Source organism: Sinocyclocheilus rhinocerous, unplaced genomic scaffold (genome assembly GCF_001515625.1).
Source record: "Sinocyclocheilus rhinocerous isolate Xijiao unplaced genomic scaffold, SAMN03320098_v1.1 scaffold308, whole genome shotgun sequence".
NCBI classification, from domain to species: Eukaryota; Metazoa; Chordata; class Actinopteri; order Cypriniformes; family Cyprinidae; genus Sinocyclocheilus; species Sinocyclocheilus rhinocerous.
Window position 1 is genome coordinate 1335355 of NW_015664994.1, and position 24204 is coordinate 1359558.

Below are 24204 nucleotides of genomic sequence, written 5' to 3' on the forward strand. Positions count from 1 at the left end.
TATAGTGAAGTGTTATTGGAGACATTAATGACTTTTTATTTGCTGATTGGACCAGCTGTACATGTGCTGCGTCCCTGTTTCAGACTTATACACGTCATCTGTGTACAGATCAGACACTTTATTTGTAAATAAAGTTTGTGTAAGCAGAGAGTGAAAGATCATGCATTAGATTGAGGAGAAACAAAGAGTGTGAAATATTTAGGTCTTTACCCACCATGTCCCCTTTCACATTTAATTACATAGCTTTGACACTAAAGTCTCCCTAATAATGAGAAAGCCCAGAGTAGACACCAGGATAGTGGTTATTACACTCATTCAACACACTGCAGCCTCTATCCCTCCCTTTTTCTGCCTCTTTCTCTCTTTTATTCTGTCCCTTTCTGGCTTTATTTGTAGCCCAACATAATTGGAGAAGGCTTATTAGAGCGTCTGGCAATAGTTGGCACAAAATAATGTTTATCCTTTCATGCTAGTTTAAGCAATTAAGCTGTCACACAGAATGCAGTGCTTTGCTTCAGGCAGGACAGACGGCCATTCACACCTACATTCTTAGCAACCTGCTTAGAAACGGAGGAGTTTGGGGCCTCCCTGTGACAAATGATTATGAACATTTATTGATTTCATTAGCATTCATTGCAGGACTGTGCGTGTAAAGCACCGGGCGAGGGTGAGAACAGGTTATTTCACATGGCACTTGGATCATGTTTTGTTTTGGGTGGTTGCCAGGGCATTGCTATGTGGTTGCTAGAGTCTTCTAAGTGTTTTAATGTGTTGCTATGCAGTTGCTGGGATGTTCTGGATGGTCGCTAGGTCAAAAAATCCCACCCCTTTATATCTTATCCATAGATATGACTCAAGTCCTCAAGTCTTTTAATTTTTTTATGTGAGTTTGTGTTTTATTGCTTACTCTGTGAAAATCTCAATTGCAATCACTGCAGATGGATTAATGCCTATAGCTTAGTACAGGATGGGTTATAAAAATTTAGATTTTAAGTATGAACTTAGCAAACACCACTAATTCCAAAGAATATGAGGGGTGTGCCATAGTGCCCTTCTGCGGTGTGTTTTGTGGGTTTAGGATGAGCCGACTGTCTGAGGGCCGGAGCCCTGAGCTTTGTTTTGCTTTGCCGATAGCAGAGGTGAGAGGGTCAGGGCAGAGAGGCCGAGAGGTCGTACAGGGCCTCTGTGAAACAACACAGAACAAGACAATCTCAGGATATTCCTCTTTTCTCTCACTCTCCTCTCATTTCTCTGCATCCCATCCCCCTCAAGAGGTTTCATGACCACCACACTGTTGGAATTGGAAAGTTAGATTCATTTTTGGTGTCAGTAAGATTTTTTTACTTATTGTTTATTTAATACATTTATCCAGGTAGTATGCATTAATTGATCAAAAGTGACACTGAAGACTGGAGTGATGGCTACTAAAAAATACAGCTCTGCCATCACAGGAATAAATGACTTTTTAAAATGTCAAACAGTTTTAAAACCGTTTTAAATTGTAATAATATTTGACTGTATTTTTTTTATCAAATGCAGCCTTGGTAGCATAAGAGACTTGCTGACCCCAAATTTTGAAGGGAAGTGAATTTTGAAATGAATTTTATTCATTTGCATGACTTGTAAGCATTCCCATACGTCCACACCATTGTTCATATAACATTTGTTGTAAAATACATATTTTATTAAATTTTAAAATGATTTTAAAAGGAAATTCAATTTGTGTTGATAATTGAATAAAGAATTTGTCTTTTTCCTCACGTGGAACTATATTGTGAAGTTATTGCCATAGAGTCCTTATTGATAGAAATAATACAGTGTTTGAGCAAAATTAGCATAGAAGCTGACAGTTACATTTTTGGGTGATCTATTCCTTAAAGCACTTTGTGAACCAGTTTGAATTTAATGACTCATTAAAAAGAACCAGTTTCATTCACAAAATGGACCTCTCTAGCAGACACTCCAAATCTGGTTCATTCCAGTAACGTTTTTGTTCATATGGAGAGATTTGTATTTATTTTAGTGAATTTAAAAAAATAATAATTTGACATTTTAATACTGTTGACTGTCTCTCAGCTCAAGTATTATGCTGTTTTACTTATAAATATGGGAATAATCTGTTGTGTCTGTGGGCAGTGAACAATCTCAGACTTTGCAGAGGTGAAAAGATCAACACCAAGAAAAAAAATGGGGTTTGGAAACTGGACCTTTGACTGGCCTGATTTCATTTCACGGCTGTTTTATGCTACATCGCCCATTAGTGTTTTGGTTGGCCATGTCCATGCATAATGTAAATTCAAAACAAGGCGGTTTTGGAGGAGGATATTTGTTTAAATGGCACATCCAAAGTCCACATGCCCTTGTATACAGTCGCACACACTCAAAGACTTTATGCCGTACCTGTGTAAGCGATAGTTTTTCCGTGCTCCCAAATAACCATTCACTGTAGCGACAGACTCATACATCTTAATTTCTTAAACTTGTCTGTGTTTGTACTAAAAGTATCCGTTAAGGATTTGGGTTTTTTTCACAACTCACAAAGGAACGATTGGGGAAATTCGATGAGGCAACTCACTGCAGGGAAAAGAGAAGAGATGGCAGAAAAACACCCCTTACTGACATCTCTCATATAGTTGGCGCGCCTCCCCTCTCCCTCTTTCTTGCTCTCTCCTCACTCACAGGATATACAAAGTGTATGTCAGCGGGGTGGCCATTGAGCAGGGAGGCCTGACAAACCTTCCACTTAGCCTAGCGCTGAGAACACACAAAGGCCCGGGGTCAGAGGTCACCGGCAGGGTTAGGGTGGCCATCGTCTTTCTCATGCCTCTCTTCTCTCTCTTTTTTTTCCTACACTCTGCTGCAGGTCTTCTGGGCTCATTGTCTGAACGGTCTGTTTCACTCAGTCATCCTCTTCTGGTTTCCCCTCAAGGCCTTCCAGCACGGTAAGCACACATACACACACTCTCTCACACTACTTTTAGTTTTGTTTTTTTTGAGGTCAGTGGGTGTCATATTGAAAGACGTGTCTTCTCTCGCTTCAGCTTAATTGCTTCTCATTGGCCACCATGAATATCTCAAGATCACTCATATACACAAAAGCACACACTCTCTTTTTCTCCATTTCCACATACTCATTAAAAGCAATAGTTCATGCAAAAGTGAAAATTGTCGTCATCATGCCGTTCCAATCCTGTATGACTTTCTTCCATTAAACACAAAGCAGAAGTTTTGAAAAATATATTTATTACTTACTTTTTTAATATACTGTCATGAAAGTGAATGAGGACTGTGGCTGTCAAGCTTCAAACGTTGCACTATAAATTCATCATAAAAACAGTCTATACATCTTATGAACTATATTCCAGATCTTAAGCCATATGATTTCTTTGTGTGACGAAATGGGCCTAATTTTAATTTAATATTTAAAAAAATTCATGGTTTACTTATAATCTTTCACTGATAATCTTTGTGAACAGATTATTCAGATTTAGTGAGTTAAACTTTGTGAACGTGATCCACTGATTCATTTAAAGATTCAGCTCATAATGACTCACTCACAAATCACTGTTTCTCTCATGAACATGTCATGGAGAGCTAAAACAGCCAATTTTAGTCAATAACTAACAATTTTGGCCTTTTCTTTTTTATAATTTCGAAGCTTTACAGTAAATAATGACAGCATTCCTTTTGGTATAATTTAGTAAATTGCTCTATGGTCTATACATTGCTATTTACATGTATTCATAAGTGTAAGCATGTACAAAGGAGTGTGTAAAGCATGTGAACAGATTTTATGTGTGTGTGTGTGTCAGCACAATTATCTGGCTGACTGCAGGACCACACAGTCAGAATCAGACCTGCTTTTTAAACAAAGCACTGGAGACTGTCTGACTGACAGCCTGTCAGCACCACACACACACTGAAACACACATACCTTCCTGATCCACATGTGGTGTCCGTTGTGTTTCGCTGTGCCAGAGCGCTGATGGTTTTGGATCATCCGCTCTCACTTACAATCGGAGAATGACTAATACTCCACTAAACCACACTGCCATGTGTGCACTTTTGTGAGTGGCTTTTCCAGATTTTAAGTAGCCTTTACCATTTAATCGGAGATGTTTGCTGAAGCAATTAGCACAAGCCAATAGCTATCATCCTGAAAAGTCAAGAAAACCGAGATTGTCTCTACGGTCAATTAATCCTCAATGATTTGGGGAGATCTCTTTTCCAAACCTCTCTGTACAGCTGTCAACAGCTCTTTTTACACCCACTGTTACCGTTTATGCACATGACCATTGGAGCACAGGTGTGTCATAAGAAGAGGATAAGTTTGTTACAAGTTTGTTGATTCAGATTAAATGGGCATAAATGCTATTTTGGCCTTTGGCCACTTTCTTGAGGATGGGAAATGGGGAGAAAGGGTAGAAATCCGTAAAGAGGTCCGATGCAAACTTGCATGACCCACATGAGCACCACAGCTCCACTAGGCCATGGCTCTGACCCTAACAGGACATCCTAGAGAATGTTTTTTACAACACTTTTTACATTTAAATTCTGTCAAAGATTGAAGAATATCTTGAAAACAATTTTATTCAATACAGGTTACGCTCTGTCAATAGCATTTGTGACCCTGGACCACAAAACCAGTCTTAAGTCGCTGGAATTATAGTGCAGTGTTGCTTAAATTTTATTACTATTAGAAATTTTAACCGCCTTGGTGAGCATAAGAAATTTCTTTCAAAATCATTAAAATCTTAATAATTCCAAACTTTTGACTATTTGTGTGTGTGTGTGTGTTGTGTGTACTACTATATATGTATGCCATAAAAAAAAATGTTAAATGCATGCATGTTAAAAATTCAGTCTTTTTCACTGCACTCTATTTTTGCAAGTGTAATTTTCACAAAATCACACGATGTTTGTGTGGTTTTGGAGCATTCACATGTGGTTCCAATGTTTCACATGTGCAAATTTCAAGCCTCAAATGCTTGATGATGTGATTAAACAAAAACACGTGTGTAACATGCTCCCATATGTGCACATTTGTGATTTAGCATGTGTTCATGTAAAATTCATGTGTGTTAAGGGTTGTTGTTATGTATGTCACTAGTTTAAAATTATAATACGTCTTTCAGATGAGGTTTTCTGCTGTTTGAGTGTCAGACTGCCAGTATTATCAGCAGAATGACGTATCTCCTGAACTCACTGTGTGTTTTCTCTAATCTTTTTTGGCTTATAGTTCAGTCACATTGCCATCTGGGGCAGCATTGGATTGTGGGTAGTCTTCTTTGGCATCTACTCCTCACTATGGCCTCTGATTCCTCTGGCCCCGGATATGTCAGGAGAGGTAAAACATACAGCACAAACATGCTTATTTACACTACTGTTTTTTGCTGTTTTTTTTTTAAGAATGTATTAAATTTATAAGAAGTGAGAGCAGAGACATTTATAATGTTACAAAAAATGTTCTTTCTGTCTTAACTTACTTTCTAGCATAACTTTCTTTCTAACAAGAATCCTGAAAAAAATGTATCACGGTTTACACCAAAATAATAAGCTGCAGAACAGTTTTCAACACTGATAATAAAAAAGAAATGTTGTTGTTGTTTTGAGCACTAAATCAGCATGTTAGTCTATGTTCACACTCTCAGTGTTTGGGATTGACAGACCCGTTTCCTTGCAGTGCTCAAAATGACCTATTCACAAAGCAGCTTACAGTAGCGGCTTCTTTATGAACATGCAACAGGAGTCAAGCTCATTCTGTTCATGTCTGTCACCTGTAACCGTAGCGAAGATGGTGATGTTCATAAAACTGAAAAGTATTGTCACATTTGACACAAAAGTCCAATCAATGTGTGAGTTTATCCACCAAATCTTCATAAACCAACAGCAGTTTTTATTCCCGAATGAGAGTGGAAAATTTGTCATGCACAAACCACGTTTGAAAACCCACAACATTCCCTTGATATGCCTATGTGCGGCACAGAGTGACTCTCTTGTATACTGTATTCTGCTGCAGTGTGAACATAGCCTTAGAGTGATTTCTGAAGAATAATGTGACACTGAAGATTGGAGTAATGGCTGCTGGAAATTCAGCTTTGCCATCACAGGAATAAACTCTCTTTATTTAAGCAAATTTGCCTCAAACTATACTAAGCTAAAAACACACACATAGCCCATCCTTATCCTTGGGGCTCTGGATGTGTCAGGTGATATAAAACACACACAGACCACCCTTTTTCTTGCCTGGGGCTCTACACTATCTATGCCATAATCTGAGCATTAAGAGTTTGTGTGTGTTCATTAGGGTGAGCATGGGGCTGGAAACTCTACACCTCCATAAGGCCTTGGGGCACCACAGGTCTCTGCTCTTTTCTCGCCTCATAATCTCCTAATGAGGCCTAATAGGCCCTATTTGTGTCACCTGTGAGGAAGAGCAGTTTAAAAACATCTACAAATGCTTGTGTGAGCAGAGAGTTCAGAAGTCCTGAGGTCTAGACAGAATACGTGTGTGTTTATAATAGTTTTGTATAGTTTTCATTCAAAGGTAAGTAAGGAATAATTGACTCTGGGCCGTTGAATTATTATAAAAATAATGCATACCCGAGGTGGTGATGCGGCCGCGAAGCAGAGTGGCTGTTACAGTCGGGTGTGCATTATTTTTTAATAATTCAACGGCCCGGAGTCAATTATTCCTCTTATACTACGGTTACCACACCTCAAGACATGGATCAGATGATATATTTAAAGGGATTCGTCCGGTTTTTGTACTTAAATCGCTATTGTGAGTAGGATTATTTCTTCCGCATCTCATCCAACGCCTCTTTTGCTAGTTCCAAAACGTCATTTTAAAGCTGGTAATGGAGGCTTGAGCCGTTGATAGCATTCTAATGAAGTTATTAGAAAGAGAGCGAGAGAGACAGAGACACAGAGAAAGAAAGCGAGAGAGATAGAGAGCTTGTGTGAATTAGGCTACCTCTGTGCGTCCCTCAACAGTGTTCTGCAGCAGCGTCTCTAAACAGCGCTGTTATTACCTCGCTAGTGAGAAATGTCATGTGTAGCCTTTAAGTTGCTACACTATATAGGCTAACTGATAAAATCGTCAGGGCAGCGCTGACAACACCTTTTTGTGCAAACTGCGTGACCGTAGTGTGCGTGTGCGAGCACGTGTGATTGCAGTAATTCCTGTGTGCTGTATAGGTACTGTATGCTAATTTCCGTTATTACAGTTAACTATACGAAGTGATATGGAACTGTAATGCGGTCAAGAGAGCTGCCTGGAACTACGTTCGCTGTGCGTTTCCCTGAAAATAATTGCACACCTCAGAACGTTCGTCAACCAATCAGATTCAAGCATTCAACGGCCCCGTAGTATAATACAAGTTAATTTTATTTTTGCTATTTATTGATATACTGTCTGTACACCAATATGAGAATGCTCTGTTCGCATACTTTGTTGGCGTTGTCTAAATACTCTCAAATGCATCCAAGGTTTTTATCCCAGCATCTGGCGTTGTGTAACAGTAGCCTCTTCCTGCACACCCGGCCTGAATGGCCAATCAAGTGGGCTCTTTTATCAGCTCTTTCCCTCTACATGTAGGGTAGTAGAGTAGATCAAACCCCAGAGGCTCAGGGTAACCCAAAGCCGAGGGGAACCATAGCCAACGGCACTACATCAGAGGAGAGGGGGACGCCTGAGAGAAAGCACACCTGAACACACTTCTGGGCCTGCTCACACTGATCTCTGACTGCTGCCGCAGCTGCCTGAAGCGCTGAGAAAGGGGAAAAAGATTATGATGAAAAGAGTTAAAAGACATGCCACACCATTAAATCTATTTAGTTGAATTGTTACTCTAACATATCACACTTTCATGGTACTCCCAAGTATGGAGATAGAATTGTTGCATAATTCCAAATAAATAGATTATGATCCACAAATAAATGTAAAGAGATTAACAAAAATGTATGACAAAATATTTGAGCAGCTATGTGGATTTAACGATGTATAAAGCATTATAAATAATATTTTCAAACATTATTTAAAAGTATTACAAAGTTATTGCCATTGTTTGGAGAGGAAAAAATATACGTGGGTTCTTTTTTAAATGTGGTGCAGGTGTGTTGAATATAAATGCAAGACGAGATATTTATTGGTTAAAACACTTGATCAAGCAAACAATATTTCATATGTATCAGACTTACTAGTTTTGATTGTAAAAGTTACTTAACAGCATCCAAAGTAAATGCACGTTTTTTTTTATTTGCATCGTCCAATCACAAATCCCCGGTACACGCTGCAGTGATGCTGAGGCTGGTACCCAGATGGTCATTTGGGCCCATATTTGATATTGTACGTGTTATTATGCCTATTTGCCACCACGATTGTACTTTAAAAGGCTGAATAAGCCATTGTGATATGTCTAATGCCGTGTCTACCCCGTCCGCTGTCGCGCTGCAATGCAATAGCTGTAACTGCAACGGGACGCATCAAAGTAAATGTGCTAATCATTTGTCCTTCATCGTGTCGCTCCCCGTCCAGTGTAGACCGTATCGCTGATTATAATGATTTTTTATTTGCTTTCGAGTTATGTACTGTTATGGACAGTTATGTACTGGGAGCGATCCACAAATGAATGCCAGGCAAAGTTGTGTTTGTGACATAAAAATATATTTGTGAAAATGGATTTTATTTGCAAATCTCATTTTATTTATTTGTGAATTTAATTCATGTTTGTGAAACATGTTTGTGAAGTTTTATTTGTGGAGCTCATTCTATTTATTTGTCAATGTTTAATTTTTGTTAATCTCTTTACATTTATTTGTGGATCATAATCTATTTATTTGGAATTATACAACAATTGTATCACCATATCCAAGGCACTTCAAAAGAATAGCATGGTAGGTATTCTTTTGATGTTGCTTGGAGTACCATGAAAATACCATGGCATACTGTATGAATATGTTAATCATTGGTATGATTTTGTGATGTCTCTTATGCTCACCAGGGCTTAATTTATTTGATCATAAACATGTAGTTGTAATTTATTCCTGTGATGGCAAAGCTGAATTGTCAGCAGTCATTACTCCAGTCTTCAGTGTCACATGATCCTTCAGTAATCATTCTGATATGCTGATTTAGCAGTGTTGAAAACAGTTGTGAAAACCGTTATTTCAGGATTCTTTGATGAATATAAAGTTAAAAAGAACAGCATTTATTTGAAATATAATTATTTTGTTACATTATAAATGTCTCTACTGTCACTTTTGATAAATTGAATGCATCCCTGCTGAAAGTATTAAGTACTTGGGAAAGTTAAGTAAAGGGACTCATTTGAATTTGGCTGGCTAAAACTGAAACTTTTTAAATTCCATTATTTTTAGTAAAATTGTACTGCCAAATGCTTTGTAGTACTGGGAAATGTGTTAAATATGCATATTTAAGTATTTACTCAAACAGTGAACAATTTTCAGAAACAGCTACTAGTTGATTGCTTTAGTTTTAGGGCCTGTGTCGACTAGTTGTGAATCACATAATTGCATCTCAAAAGGATTTTTTTTTTTTCAACATCCTAGTGATGTTGTGTGGCATAGCTTGATATGGTAACCTGTGACTGCTACATTTTTTATTTGTAGTGTCACACAAATGTGACACAGTGAACCTTGAGTTTGTAATGTTACAAGAGAATAAAACCACAGACCTTTGAGATGATCTGAACTGCTCTAAAAACCTCTTAAATTAACCAAGACCGGAAAGTCACAGCGGATAAAACAAGCAATACAACAGCATTGATGTAACGGTTAGCTGTAGCCGCATTGAACGTGTTCTTGGGTGCATTCCTCTCCATTCTTCCATTGAATGCAGCAGACAGGTCTGTTTTATTCAAGTGCACCTGGTATCTGTGCGAGACAGACCATTCATCTTGTTCCACTCTCTTTGATTGTCAAGATTTCACCTTTAGAGCCTCACTCTCTCTATCAGCAGATAAAACTACAGCCTACTGCTGCTCTTGGAACACTGCATGCTGGAAACTGTGTGTGTGTGTTCATGTTTTTCTATACTGGTGGGGACTTAAACCTGAATACACACCAACTCATGGGGACTTGTGTCACTGTGGGGACCTAAATTGAGGTCCCCATGGGTACAAACGCTTGTAAATCATACAGAATGAGATTTTTTGAGATTGTAAAAATGCACAAAGTTTTCTGTGAGGGTTAGGTTTAGGTGTAGGGTTGGTGTAGGGCGATAGAAAATACAGTTTGTACAGTATAAAAACCATTACGCCCATGGAGAGTCCCCACAAGGATAGTGAACCAGGTGTGTGTGTGTGTGTGTGCGATCGGCTTGATTAAAAAAAAATAAATGTAACAGAACCTGTCAGGCAATCCCTGTCCAACATCTTTGGCAAATATTTTAGTTCATTATATTGTAATGTGTACAGTGTGGCTTAAAAGTCTGATGAAAAGCTACTGTTTTTATATTTACAGTATATAATATAATGCATAATTTTTGTCTAATTTAATTATTTTTATTCTAAATGTACATTTTCTTTTCAAATTATATTATCAGCTAACAATTTGAGTAAACATTTTAATTGAAAAAAAATATTAACATGATTTTCAGAATGTCTTGGTATTTAATTTGTTCCTCTTGCTTTATTGGCAGCAGCACTTGAGTTGCGTGAATTACACAAGTTTGTGTAAAGCATGATGATCATGTTCTCCAGCATAAATTGAGATGATCCAAATGGCATCTTGTGCTCAATGGAAGCAAGAACATCTGACCATCTGTTCAAAGGAGTTCACATGATCAGTGCCACAGATTTGCTTATTTGATCAGTGACTTAGAAATAGAGCACAATCTAAAATATAATTTGTAATAAGTCCTTTAAGTTGCTATTTATTATCTGGCTTAAATTAGATATTGAATCCCAGATTTTCAATGTTGTCTCAGGCTTTTGGACCCCACTCTATAAAGAATGTGTGGGGTGTTTCTTCTCTATTTGTGGCACTTTGAGTACTAAAGGTACGTGCCTTACTAGTCAGTGATGGAGATTTGACTTCTAACTCTGGAAATCAGTAAAACCTGAACAGCCTATGGTCCTCACAGTATAAGAGATGAGGATTGTTTTAAAGTAATATTTTCCAGTACATTAGTGTGTATGTGATGTGCTGTGAATAAATTGTTATTGCTCCGAGTGACTAATTTTCTACACACTCAGACAGAGTGTATGCCAAAGTTCGCTTATTTGAGTTCTTTGTGTTTTCAGATAGTTTTTCCTAAATTTCCCTCAATCCATGGAGATGTTCCATGCTGAGAGTGGAACATGGGGTTGATGGGATATTACAGTATGTTTTTTCCATACTGGACACTCAAAGGCCTTGTGGATAGCTCCATCCCTCATGCCTCGAGATGACAGCAGCTGAGTATTGCTGTATTTGCAGGCCCTGTTGGAATTAGATGTCTCTCTTGCTTTTCTTCTCCCTCTATTTTTCTCTCTCTTTCAAAAACAACAGGCATTAGATGGGAGTCCAGCTGTATTTCACCATCTCGTCCGTTGAGACTTTGAATCTCAATGCTCTACACATTCAAACCACAAACTGACAAGAGGAACTTTTGAGCGTTTACTATTAGGATGTTTATATACACAAGTTGACATTAGAATTTTTGAGTGACTGACTTGGCTCATAATAAAAGCATATTTGAATTAATTGCAAGGGGAATATTTCGTTTTTGGGAGAAGAGGCAAAAACATTCTTTATTCTTCTTGCACATGACTTTGTATGTGTGTGAACATGGATAAAGTTGGCTTGGCTCAGCCGTTAGTATGTAAAGGGGCAGGCCGAGGGTGAATGACCACGTCAGTTTTTGGGAGAAGAGGCAAAAACATTCTTTATTCTTCTTGCACATGACTGTATGTGTGTGAACATGGATAAAGTTGGCTTGGCTCAGCCGTTAGTATGTAAAGGGGCAGGCCGAGGGTGAATGACCACGTCTGAATTGTTCTCATCTCATATTTACCATCACAATGGGTGGTATTAACATTCTTGGGCCAACATTATCACTGGCAGGCATGAGCAGCCAAACTCTGCTATTTCACAGCACTGCTGATTAGTGCACCCAGGCATAGTTAATCCATCCTGTCAATCACCAGAGGAAGTTACCACGTGGGATCGAATGATAAACACTCAGACTCAGTTTGCCTGGTTTAAGTGCTAATAGAATCTGTCAACGTTTGCTTTCAGGTTTTGAAAGACCTGATTGAAGATTTTAAATGGTCCGTGTGTGCTTCTGACAGAGCAACATAGTAATTTTGATTAATTATGGTTTGTGCATGAAAGTTTGTGTTCATGTCAACTTATTGTGGTTTACAGTGTGTGCTTTATATATAGAGTTTGTTTTTGTCAGATTTCCATTTAGCATCAGCTTTTGTCCAAGTTGCATGTACAATGTGGTCAAATCCAATAGGGAAATGTGATAATCTTACCCCCTATTCAGTGATAACTTTAGTGAAGAGCCCTTCAAACCGCACACATGCCAGCTCTGGAGAACACATTCAGTACTTTGATTGCTTATGACAAAGGATGGGATGCTTTGTGTATGTGTGCATATCTTTGCACAATTTCTTTTCTAAATATTTGCATAATTAATATTTTGCATGCATGTTGTTTTTAATGCTAAGAGAGGGGAGAAAAATCAGCTTCAGCTATTAACTGTGTTTGTAGACCATTGGTACACCATATAGGACCATAAACAAATCCAAAGTCCTATCAATTTTAGCTGGTTTTTGGAACATTGTGGCTGGTTACTAGCTTAACTATTTTGTTTTTTTCCAGCAGGAAATTTGCGTGATGTGTATATGTGTGGGTATTTGTTTGAGAATGTGTCCAGCAGACAGAGGGAGTCGATGACCTGTCTAAACAGTTGATGCGGACACCCTTGATTGCCAGCCGAGACGAGGCCATAGTGGTTTATTATTCTGCCATAAAAATACACCTATGGCCTGCATGCTCCCAAAAGCCAGCTAGATTTTGTTTTTTACCAGAACTATCCATAGAAATTATGTTAGAAAAAACATACTGTATGAAACTTTGTAAGTTCTCTTTATCATTTTAATTCGTAGCATAGTATTCCCATTTATAGATTTTTAAGAGTATTTATGACATACAACTTAGCAGGAAAACATTAATAAAGTTTGACGTTGTACATTCATAGTTATTGACTCCAATTTAACATTCCCACCACTGGTTTTATTCGTACTTAATGTTTTTGAGTCCCTGTGGTCCTGTCTGATTGTTCAATACATTGGCCCCCAATGAAAATTATTTAACTGCCATTATCAAAGAGAAAATTACATGTTACCTTTGGGACTGTCGAATTTCAGCACTACATGATTCATTAATATATCTTCACCCATGCACAATTTTCTCTAATTTCTCTTGGCAACACACAACACTTGTTTCATTCAGGGTCAAAGATGACATTAGTAGGGTGGAGGAAGCCATTCAGATTTCCAGTAATTTGGGATTTCCTGCCTCCCTGTTGTTTTGTTAGACATCAAAGTCTATTTTCCTGTAATGGTGAGTAGATTAGCTAATTTGGGAACACCTGAAAGCTGTGGTAGATTGCTCCAGGCAGGTGTGCCTCTCGGCTTTGTGCTGGGGCCTTTACTGGTTTAGATTACAGGACGTTGATTTGTCTCGGAGTGCCGAGTTTAGACAAGTGGTGCAAGCATGTATGTTGAATGGAATTGCAAGGGGGCGGATCAGCGCTCTTTGACATTTAATGACAGGTATTTTCAACGCAGCTGAGCCAAAACAAACAGGATAAGCAAAGACGACTGCATCTCACACCCCACTAGCCCACGCCAGAATATCCCTGTCTTGTGAATCAGACCCTGTGGAACAACAGAGCACCCTTTCTTTTACTCTGTTTCTCTCTCCTTTTCTCTTTCTGTCTCTCCAATTTCCTTCCTTCCTCAAAGATTTTCGCACTCTTCACTTTGGATGTGCCTGTTATGATTAAGATGTTTTACATTGAAAAGACATATTCTCCTCAAACTATTATAATTAACTGAGAAATTGATGTCTTTGAAGACCTTTATCATTACCACACTGATTGTCTTAGTATCACCCAGTTCAAGACCGATTAATCTGTTCACTGCTTGTTTATTTAATTAATGAGTGTATTTTGGCAGATGGATGTTCTGAAATTGGCCTTGCTTTGGCTCTCATTTAGGAATCATCTGTTTTGGTTGTGGAAATTTTTGAGATAACGAGTTTATTCTGTTCCAATTTGGAATTTTCAGGAAATTTATCCTACAGTTATGAACTGATTCATTAAAGTAATTAAGACTTATGTGTCTGAGTCTTGCACTTGGTACCATGCAGTGCTTTCTAAGAGTGATAGGTGGTAACATCCAGTAATCTTGACTGATAACAGATAGTGCTGTTTATGCATATCTGAGTTCATCCATTTTAAAATAATGGCCCTCACAGCTTTTTCTTAATCTCATCCCAGGTTAAAATAGTTTGGCAGAAACATTAGGCACTTTTAACTATTTGGGTTGGTGTCTTTGGGGTGATTGCAGTGGTTAGTATTCCTTTACTTTTCATATGCATTTCTTATTCACAAACACGTAGGGGAGAGTGTTTATTTTTATTTTATTTTATTTATTTTATTTTTTTCTAAAATGCCTAATTATATTTCAGGATTTCTTCTGTCAACTTACATGTGAAAGTAAGCTCTGTAACATAGGGCCGTGTTTGATATGATTAGATATTAAATAGCATTTGAACTATTATATAAATAATATAAATATTATTTGAAAAGTGGTCTAGTGATGTTAGAGGTTAACTGTAATGTGAATTAATGGTTACTATATTGCAAATACAAAAATGAACTAAGAAAAAAGCATATGGTACACTTTACCTCACTGTTATATGCTTAAATGTTAAATGCTTAATTTAGTAATTCTGTTATATTATTTTATGTTATGTTATTACAATTTAAACTGTTTTCTATTAAAATATATATTTTAAAATGTAATTTATTCCTGTGATGGCAAAGCTGAATTTTCAGCAGCAATTACTCCATTCTTCAGTGTCGCATGATCCTTCAGTAATCATTCTAATATGCTGATTTGCTGCTCAAGTAACATTTCTGATTATGTTGAAAACAGTTGCTTAATATTTTTGTTGAAACATGTTTTTTTCAGGACTATTTGATTAATAGAAAGTTCAAAAGAACAGCATTTACTTGAAATAAAAAAAACATTACATTATAAATGTTTTTTACTGTCACTTTTGACCAATTTAATGACTACTTGCTATGCCAAATTTTGTGTGTGTGTGTTTCTGACAGGCACAGACAGCTGTGTAATGATAGACCCTTTTTTAAAATATGGTGACATCTTACCCCACTGTCTCCCATGTATCATATGAAGAAGGCATTCTGAAAGGTCCGGGTCATCATTTGGGATCAGGGTTTTAGAGAGGTGATCTGGGAAGTACCATTAGCAGTTAACAGTTGGGATCCGTACTCTAGCAGACTGCCTCTCTCATCTGTCTCTCATTTCACCTCTTCTTGTCTGTCTGGCTTCTCATCTGTCACACACACATTTAAGATGTACCAGGATGAGACACATTCCAGTCCCCCTTAACTAGATTACATCTTTTAAGTTTTGGTCAGATTGATGATTGAAAGCTGAGCTCTTTGTAGTACTGATGTTATAAGAGTCCAGTTAAATGGTTTGGTTAAGTTTAGAAATCAGTCACAGATTGTCTTTGGTGCTCTGTCTCATCTGTGTGTGTGTGTGTGTGTGATTTCCAGGCGGACATGATGTTCAGTTCAGGAGTCTTCTGGATGGGTCTGATCTTCATTCCCATCACCTCTCTGGTGTTTGATGTGGCCTACAAAGTGTAAGTTGAGATTCTTCATTACAAGTCATTAAACCCTGAACTTATCTTTCTATGAGAGATTCTTGTTAACATTTTTTGTCATGTGTACAATTTTAAAAGTATTGATGTAAAATTTAAATTGCTTGTTCCACACTCATTTGAACACGATTGAATCAAGTTATTTGGATACAATCGAATCAAGTTATTTGGACATATCTAAATTTAGTTGAGTTTACTCTGATCACTTTAGTCCATTGTACATTAAGTATTTAAGTAGAAATAACTTTCCATCACGTGGAAGCACTGTCCATGATTAAATGAAGTTCAGCCAAAGTGTTTTAATAACATAGCAAGTTAAATCTAACTTTTCTGTACACATACGATATTCGATTTTGGCAGTCTGAAGATGGTACTGATAACATCCCTAGCACTCCTATTATAGTTTTTTTTTTTTTTTTTTTTTTTTTTATTAAAGCAGTATTAATTCTTGTTAGCAGGTTCTTAACCTAAGCACACACCTGACACTTGACGCCAACATAACAGAACATTAAACATTAACAAGTCTCCCTATTTTCTCATCTTGCTAAAAATGCATAAAATATCATTTTATTTCAAAATTTTCTCTCCCTATCCAGCTACTTGATTAAACATGTTCTTTCAAAATGATCATCGAGTTAAGCCAAAGAGTAACCGTTTTAAGTCAATTTGACATGATGCAATTGTGTTTGAACAAGAAACCTGAAACACTGGGGTTAAATCAAAATGAATTGTTTAAATAAAGAGAATAGCATAAAGGCAAATTTGCTGAAGGCAAATACTGTAATGCACCTAAGAATAAATAATCATGCATAGATATGAGACAAAAATAAAGCTTCAAAATAAAAAAAATAATCATCATCATAAAAAAATCTATATTTTATTAATTTAAATATTTATAATTTGTAACAATATTTGTGTTTACTTTTGTGTAGCAAGCACTTATTACTGTAAGCTGTAACTTTTAAAAATCCAGCTTTTAAAATGTATTTATTTATCACATTTTATTAAATAAACATTGGATTTATTAAAAAAATATATATTTTTTTTTATATTTGCTTTTAGAGCAGAATAGGGGATGTTCAGTGATAGTCTGACGTTATATTCATTCTTATATGCATTTTATCCACCTTGAGGGGTTTTTCTTTCATCTTTCTCACAGTTTCGACTTTTTTTCTTCTTCCTGTGTTTCAGTATGAAAAAGGTGTGCTTTAAGACCCTGGTTGATGAGGTGCAGGAGTTGGAGGCACTGTCGAAAGATCCAGGAGCTGTGGTGCATGGGAAGAGGTGAGGGCCATTCCTCGTGAATTCATAATAAAACAGAACAAGCAAAAACAGTGGATCAGCAGGGATATCACCTCCAAGTGTAAACGATCCTACTGGGTGCTCTCCCGGCTCCGGTCTCATTCTGTCTCCTCAGCCTCTCACTGGAGACACATCTGTCCAGCAGGAAGTTTGTCTTTAATTCGATCGCTCTTCTGTGTGAAGAGAAAATAGACGTCCGTTATGTGCATAATGATGTCTGTGTCTCAGTACTGTTCATCTTTGTGTCCTTCCCTGTAGTTTGACTGAGAGAGCCCAGCTCCTGAAGAACGTCTTTAAGAAGAGCACCGTCAGTCTGTACCGGTCCGACTCCATGCAGCAGAATCTACTCCGTACGTCAGCGACACACATGTGCTTTGCCACCCACAAGCACATGGATGCAGACACACCTATATGTTCTTCACAACGCAGACATCACAGACAGACTCATGCAGAATCACTGATGCACACACACCCTACCATCCCCATCTGCAGCATCGAAATGCAGGTTCACTCTCAAACGCAAGGGCTTATGGATGTGCAACTGCAGACACTCACAGATGTACAAATCTGAACCAAACCCCATGAAAATTAGGTGAGGATGGTTGTTCTTGACAGCTGTGGATAGTAACTAATGTAGTCATTATATTACTTGAAATCAACAGCTGCATTAACAATGTTCAAGATGGCACCAGTCGTAGGGTTCCTTCTCAGGCAGCTGTTATTTGGGCACGGGGACTCAAATCTCATGTTTTATCGGGGAATAACTTGCACTTCCGTGTTAAATCTGGAGAATTTTGCTGAGGATATCGCAGTCCAGATTTGACTGATTATTGAAGCTCATTCATTAGGTCATAATATGTACAGTCACAAAGTTCACACACACACATGCACAGTCTTATCAAATTACTAACATTTCCTTCCTGGATATGCTGTTATACTACACTTCCAGTTTTCATGTGCTTCCTTTCAGTGGTTTTCAACTGGTGAGCTACAGGTCTGCTTGAGGTTGCAAACAGCAGGTGAAAACAATGCTGAAAACAAATGCAAATGCTTAGTAAGGATAGAGAAAAATAAGGCTTAAGATAAATGATTAAATATTTTGTGATCCTATTTATTTAAACAAATATTTCAAAATTACAAATTATAATACATTTTTTATATAAATGAATTGTAAAATTATAAACTATTAAAAAATCCAATTCATTGTTTAAAAATATAATATTTATTAAATGTATTTTATTAAATAGTAAAAATAAATATATTTATTTTTTGTTTAAACTATTTTTATATATATTTTTTTATTATTAATATAATTATTTTAGATTTATAATTTTTAACCATTTATATTTTGCTTTTGTGTAATAAACTGTAAAATCTGGCTCCTGAAGCATAACCAGTTGGGAACCATTGTCTTTTCATTTCTTTATAGTTTTACATTTACATTTTCTTTTTATTTTCTGTTCGTTACCTCTCTTTATTTGCTCTATTTTTTTGTGTTTGCTTTTAGGTGAGGATGGGGGACGTTCAGTGATAGTCTGATGTTTTATGCTTTTTTTACCCCTTAGCTCATACCGCTAAACATTAATACAGTTGCCTTAAAAACACTATACATATTAACACCATAATTAAACCTGCATTGTCCATCATGTCCTTCCCATTCCCCACCTGTGCATGTGCTGCTGTGTTTTTGATTGATAGGCAGAGTCATATTTAATCATTTCAATATCCTGCTGTCATTCCCACAATGCATTGCCCTCCTCGGCCTCTTGCATGTGCCCCCTCAGGCCAGCAGGTAGAGGTCGAGTCGGTTGAGACATAAGGTGAGTCATAGATCAAAGGGCCAATCCCAGTGTGCAGTGCTGTAGAGACCATAGTGCCAGTATGAGTGAGATCTTTCATATAAAAAAAACTAGAATTTGAATATCCTCAGTCCAAATCAAAGGATAAGAATAACTATATTTGATGGAATGAGTTTCTTATTGTGTTTTTTAGAAAGAGTAGTTGATTTTTCCAGGTAGAATCAATAATCTGATATTACGACACTCACAGCGTCTTATTTCCTGCCAGCTTCCATTTAGATTCTGCCAAGATAATTACTATTAACCACCTCGATCATCCCAGGCAGCCCACCCACATTACCGTAGCCGGTTCCTCAAGGTCCCCTCTGAGACCGATTAGAATCTTTTTTTCTGGAAGCAGGCAGTCAGGATGTTGTGCATACTGATGTCTTTTTGCTGCGTCTTTCTGCAGACTTAAACTTGGACCACTACAAATATTTTCAGCCATTTTGGTCCCATTAGTGTATGTAGGTCATTGTAGATTCCCAACAACAGAATAATCCAGACAGTCCTTGAATCCTCTTTTGAGTTTACAGACAATATACCCATGTTTTTTTTATTTTTTTTATTGCTGAGCAAATATTTATTTATGGCCATAAAGATTTATTCATAATGAAATATAATTGTCTATTTTTACTTCATTAAATCATTATTATTTTATTAGTGTTATATATAATATATAATTTATGTAATGCATGAATAATATAATTTTATATAATTAATATTATTTAGAAATTTAAAGGCCTTACATAATTTTGTCTTTTTTTTTTCAAAACAAAATGACAACCTAAAGGTACTATTACTACTATTTGTATGCACACATTATTCTCCTTCTTCTGATTTAAGAAATCTTTTATTTATTTTTCAAAGTGAACACCCTGGTGATGATTTAAGAGAAGGCTCATGCTAGAGAAACAAAATGAGCATTTTTTTCCCCATCTCATTGTTGTTTATTTTATTTGCTTCATGTTTTTATATGATTTAATTTGTATCACTTGTCTTGTAAGTTTGCCAGCAGAATGTTTAGTTGAGTGTATTTATCTGATGCATGTTTTCTGGGTCCTGTTTACAGACGGCTACGCATTCTCACAGGATGAGAACGGAGTGCTCTCCCAGTCTGAGGTCATCAGAGCCTATGACACCACCAAGCAACGGACCAGTGAGTGGTGAGATCTGGCTCGCTGGGCCCCGCCCCCCTCTCAGCGGTCACTTAACTTTTTAAAGGCTGGCAGAGAGCTGAAGCCTGTCAGTTTAACTTTGGCCAGCCTACGGCAACAACGGATACGAAAAACGAAGCACTATGAGAGAGAGAAAAAAATCAAGTTCTGCTGTGCTGTAGTTGTATGTTCAACAGCAGACACGAGCACTGTGCTAGCATATTTTTGCCCAGCCTGCGGTCAGTATGGTTTCTGATCTGTCAAACAGAGGAGAACAGCATAAAGAATTGACTCTCCTCTCTCCTCCGCCATTCCTTCGGCTATGAGTGTTACAGCCAAAAATGTGCTGTTGATGAGGGTGGTGATAAAGGTGTTGAGAAACATTTGTGGTAATGGTCTTTGACTGTGACTTCCTAATCATTAATGGCACATAAAACACTCCCTTTTGTTTTTATATTACATATGTATTTTATTTGCGTCAGAAAACGAGACGTATGCCAGATAACCAGAAATTAAGATCCAAAGAACATTATAAATGCAGTCTCGATTTTAAAAACAATATTTCGAAATTATAATTAGGTGTTAACCGGTTGTTTTTACACGCCTCAGATGCGTTCTGCACTAATTTGAGAACTTTACCCTTGATTTTTGATTATTTTTCATGTTAAATTCTAATGTACCAAGGCCTTATATTTGTTGTTGCCTTCAGCCATTACTGGATATATTTTTTTTTTGTTTTGTGTTTAGTTGTGTTTGGAATTTAGATTTTTTTATGTTGTAGTTTAATTTTTGTAAAAAAAAAAAAAATTTTTGTTTTAAGTTTTGAATTTAGTTTTGATCAGCCCAGTGAGACTCTAGCTAGGCAGCGTTACAGCACGCTTACACGTTAGACCAAAATAATGATGTAGTATCAGGCTGCTACACAGGCAAAACAAGAGCTTTTTAAGCCACACATTAAACCTCGGCCCTGTTTATGCGTTCAGCTCATCGTAAGGGGCTCATGCTCTTTTAGATGATCAGATGTTCACCATAATGTTTATTTGACTTAGAACAGAGTGTTAATCCCTCAAACATAAGTGCCATTAGCATAGGGGAGGAACGGAGGATTTTGCCAGACCCACACAGTATCGATACAACTTTGTCTCTATAGTTATTTAGTGAATTTGTATTTTTATATTGGACTAAGTGTGACTTTTTGGACTGATCTGCTTTGTAATGAAAACGTCGTCCCTCTTTTTTGTGGTTCCCCTTCAAACACTGAGCTTAAGTGACTACAACTGTCTTATTAACGCTTCTTTATTTGATGGTGGAGTTTGTGCGTTGGTTTTCTTCTCCCTGTGGGAGAGCACGTTTTGTATAGTGCGTCTGCGCAATGTGTGTCGTCTGCATGTGCATGTGAGCTGCGTTTCGGATGCGTGCGTGACTGAGTGTTCGTGATCCCGTCAGTGTGCATGTCCGTTTAACTCTATTAAAACGGTTCTCCTGGTGAATCACTTGCCTGAGAGACTCGAATGAGGATGCGTGTGTGACGTCCGGTTGTGTGCCGCTGCTTGTTTCGTTCGGCTGCACGACTCCAGGTATACTAACGGTGAGGTATATGCCGATGCATGGCCCTGTACGTCAGCAGGTGTAAGTGTGTGAGCGCATGTGTGTCTCGGTTTGTATGAAGCTCTGCTAAAGCTTGACCAGAGATGTTGCACAATGCACTCTTTTATGTGATGAATATTCTCTTATCTAGTTCATATCAGTTGCAGTTTATTTATCTGGATATATGTACTGTTCATGTTCTTTATTTAGTTTCAGATCTCACTGTAACTATTCTAATTCCAGCAGAAAAGTCTTTTATTTAACGTGAAAAGAATATGTTTATGGCTACTGTGCATTTAGTTCCTTAAGCTGTGCTTTTGACCGATCGTTGGCGTTGTGGGTCGTCGTTCGACTCAAACTCTGGAAATATGAAGTGATGTTGGTTAAAGGCTTGGACTGTTGCTTTCTAAAACCCCGTCTGTCAAAGTGACTGATTGCATGAATGGAAAAGTCGTTCTTGATTTAGCCTAGATGTTTATTGTACACTGAATCTCCCTCTAGTGTTGGTCACTTTAAAGAATGAAAATGCACTTTTATGTGGTTTCAGATTCTCTAGTGGGTGTTTTATTTTTTCTTTCGGATCTTTCTTTTATGTCTTTTTTGTTAAATGATTGTTTAGCATGTTGGAACTGCAAACTTTTAAGTGTTTTGTCTTAATTGCCATGAAGGACTACTGAAATAAACTTTCCAACTGAAGCTTTTCTTTGGTGATTTCTCTCATTTTTTGTTGCATCACCAGATTCTGTTAATTATATTCTGATGAAGCCTCAAGGTTGTTCAAGATATACGCTATTAGTATGAGAATAGTATTGTAGCAGGCATCAAGAGAATCCCTGATCATATATGTCGTATGGCCATATATGATCAGGGACCAATGCATTTCTAGCTTTTTTTACACAAGCATTAAATTATACTTTAGCAAACACTTCCCAGCATGCATAAATCTCTGCTTCTGGCCGCTATAATGTTTATGACTTAAAAAGACAGTAAACTCTTAATGCATTGGATTTCATGTCCTCTTTTAGTGTTTCACTGCCTACACAGCACTTGCTAATACACACGTCTTCAGAATGAGCTGATCCTCTTCAGAGGGCAGTTATGGTGTTAAAATGTATATTGATGTCTTGTTTACAGCCACCAAAATCTGTTTACACTGTTTAATCATGAGCAAACTCCGGCTCAGCACTTCCCATGAACACCCAATATATTACACAAACTTTTGAAAGCTTTTTTTTTTTTGATTGCTTGGTTTCTGTCATTGTGAAATCCAATGTGAAATATATTTCATGCAAAATATAGTCTGCCGTAACCATCGTTCTTAAGAAACTATTTCTATTATTGACAGTTAACAATTTGTCTGCTTAATATTTTTGTGGAAACCATGATACATTTTTTTGATACAAGATTCTTTCATCAATATGAAGTTTATAAGAACTGCATTTTTTTTTTTTTTGACTGATCACTTTTGATTAATTTAAATCATCCTTGCTGAATAAAAGTGTTAATTTCTTTCAGAATTTTTTTTTTGACCCCAAACAGAACAGTAGTGTAGATATTAAGCATCAAGTATTTTCTGTGATTGTTGCATTGTACAGAATTTTGCTCTTAGTGTGGAAAGGCAAATTATGTTGAAGCTGGTCACCGTGTGTGGCATTAAACAGGATGCGATATCAATCTAAACAGGAAAAGGTGGAGATATGTCAAATAGATGACATCCCCCGTCGTTTAGATCAATCATTCTGACTGCTCTGTTGGTCAGTGACATTAATAGAGTTGTTATCTGTTCCATATTTTAATAACAGCCGTTTATTTACGTTGGCTGCTCTTGATGTAAACGTATCCATGGCTGTGTCCCTAGAAAGAATTAGTCCATGGGTTAAAACAAGTTTTCCCTTCTTGGGTAACAGGAATGTCACATATTCTCAGTCAGCCTGTTCTAAAAATTGAACTTTTTATGTTAGTGATATCATACAGTTTCTTGAATGTTCTTCCATTCTTATATCTGATGTATTACTGTTGTTTCAGAGAGATGAGACCAACTAACCACAGGTGGAAGATAAAAGAGTTTAATTTAGCTCAAAAACACTGTTGGTTAGAGACTGTAATACTTATTTGAAGGCACATGATGTGCTTCCAGCTGCTCTGCACATTTAGATACACCTGATCATTTACAAAACGTCTCGTATCAAATATAACAAAACTGTGTTGCCAGTGTAATCTGAAACTGAGCCAATAATGGCTTTCAGATTGCTACAAATTATACAAAATTGAAGAATGAATGTTCTCCAAACATTAGAAACAGAGGTTTCCCCAAGGGTAGCTGTACATTCACGTGATGTTAACCTGTTCCTTATGTGACTGATACTCTGTGTATTATGAGCAAG

General features: G+C 37.1%; 1 protein-coding gene across 1 annotated transcript in view; it reads left to right on the forward strand.

Moving 5' to 3' along the window:
• Nucleotides 1-20967, forward strand: part of LOC107730649 (phospholipid-transporting ATPase IA-like) — a 155127-nt gene extending 134160 nt beyond the window's left edge. Inside the window, exons 28-34 of the mRNA XM_016541511.1 lie at nucleotides 2864-2942; nucleotides 3477-3490; nucleotides 5240-5347; nucleotides 15830-15918; nucleotides 17128-17220; nucleotides 17497-17588; nucleotides 20149-20967. Of these exons, the coding sequence (XP_016396997.1) occupies nucleotides 2864-2942; nucleotides 3477-3490; nucleotides 5240-5347; nucleotides 15830-15918; nucleotides 17128-17220; nucleotides 17497-17588; nucleotides 20149-20246 (573 nt within the window). The 3' untranslated portion in view covers nucleotides 20247-20967. The remainder of the gene's footprint in view (nucleotides 1-2863; nucleotides 2943-3476; nucleotides 3491-5239; nucleotides 5348-15829; nucleotides 15919-17127; nucleotides 17221-17496; nucleotides 17589-20148) is intronic.
• Nucleotides 20968-24204: the final 3237 nt, after the last annotated feature.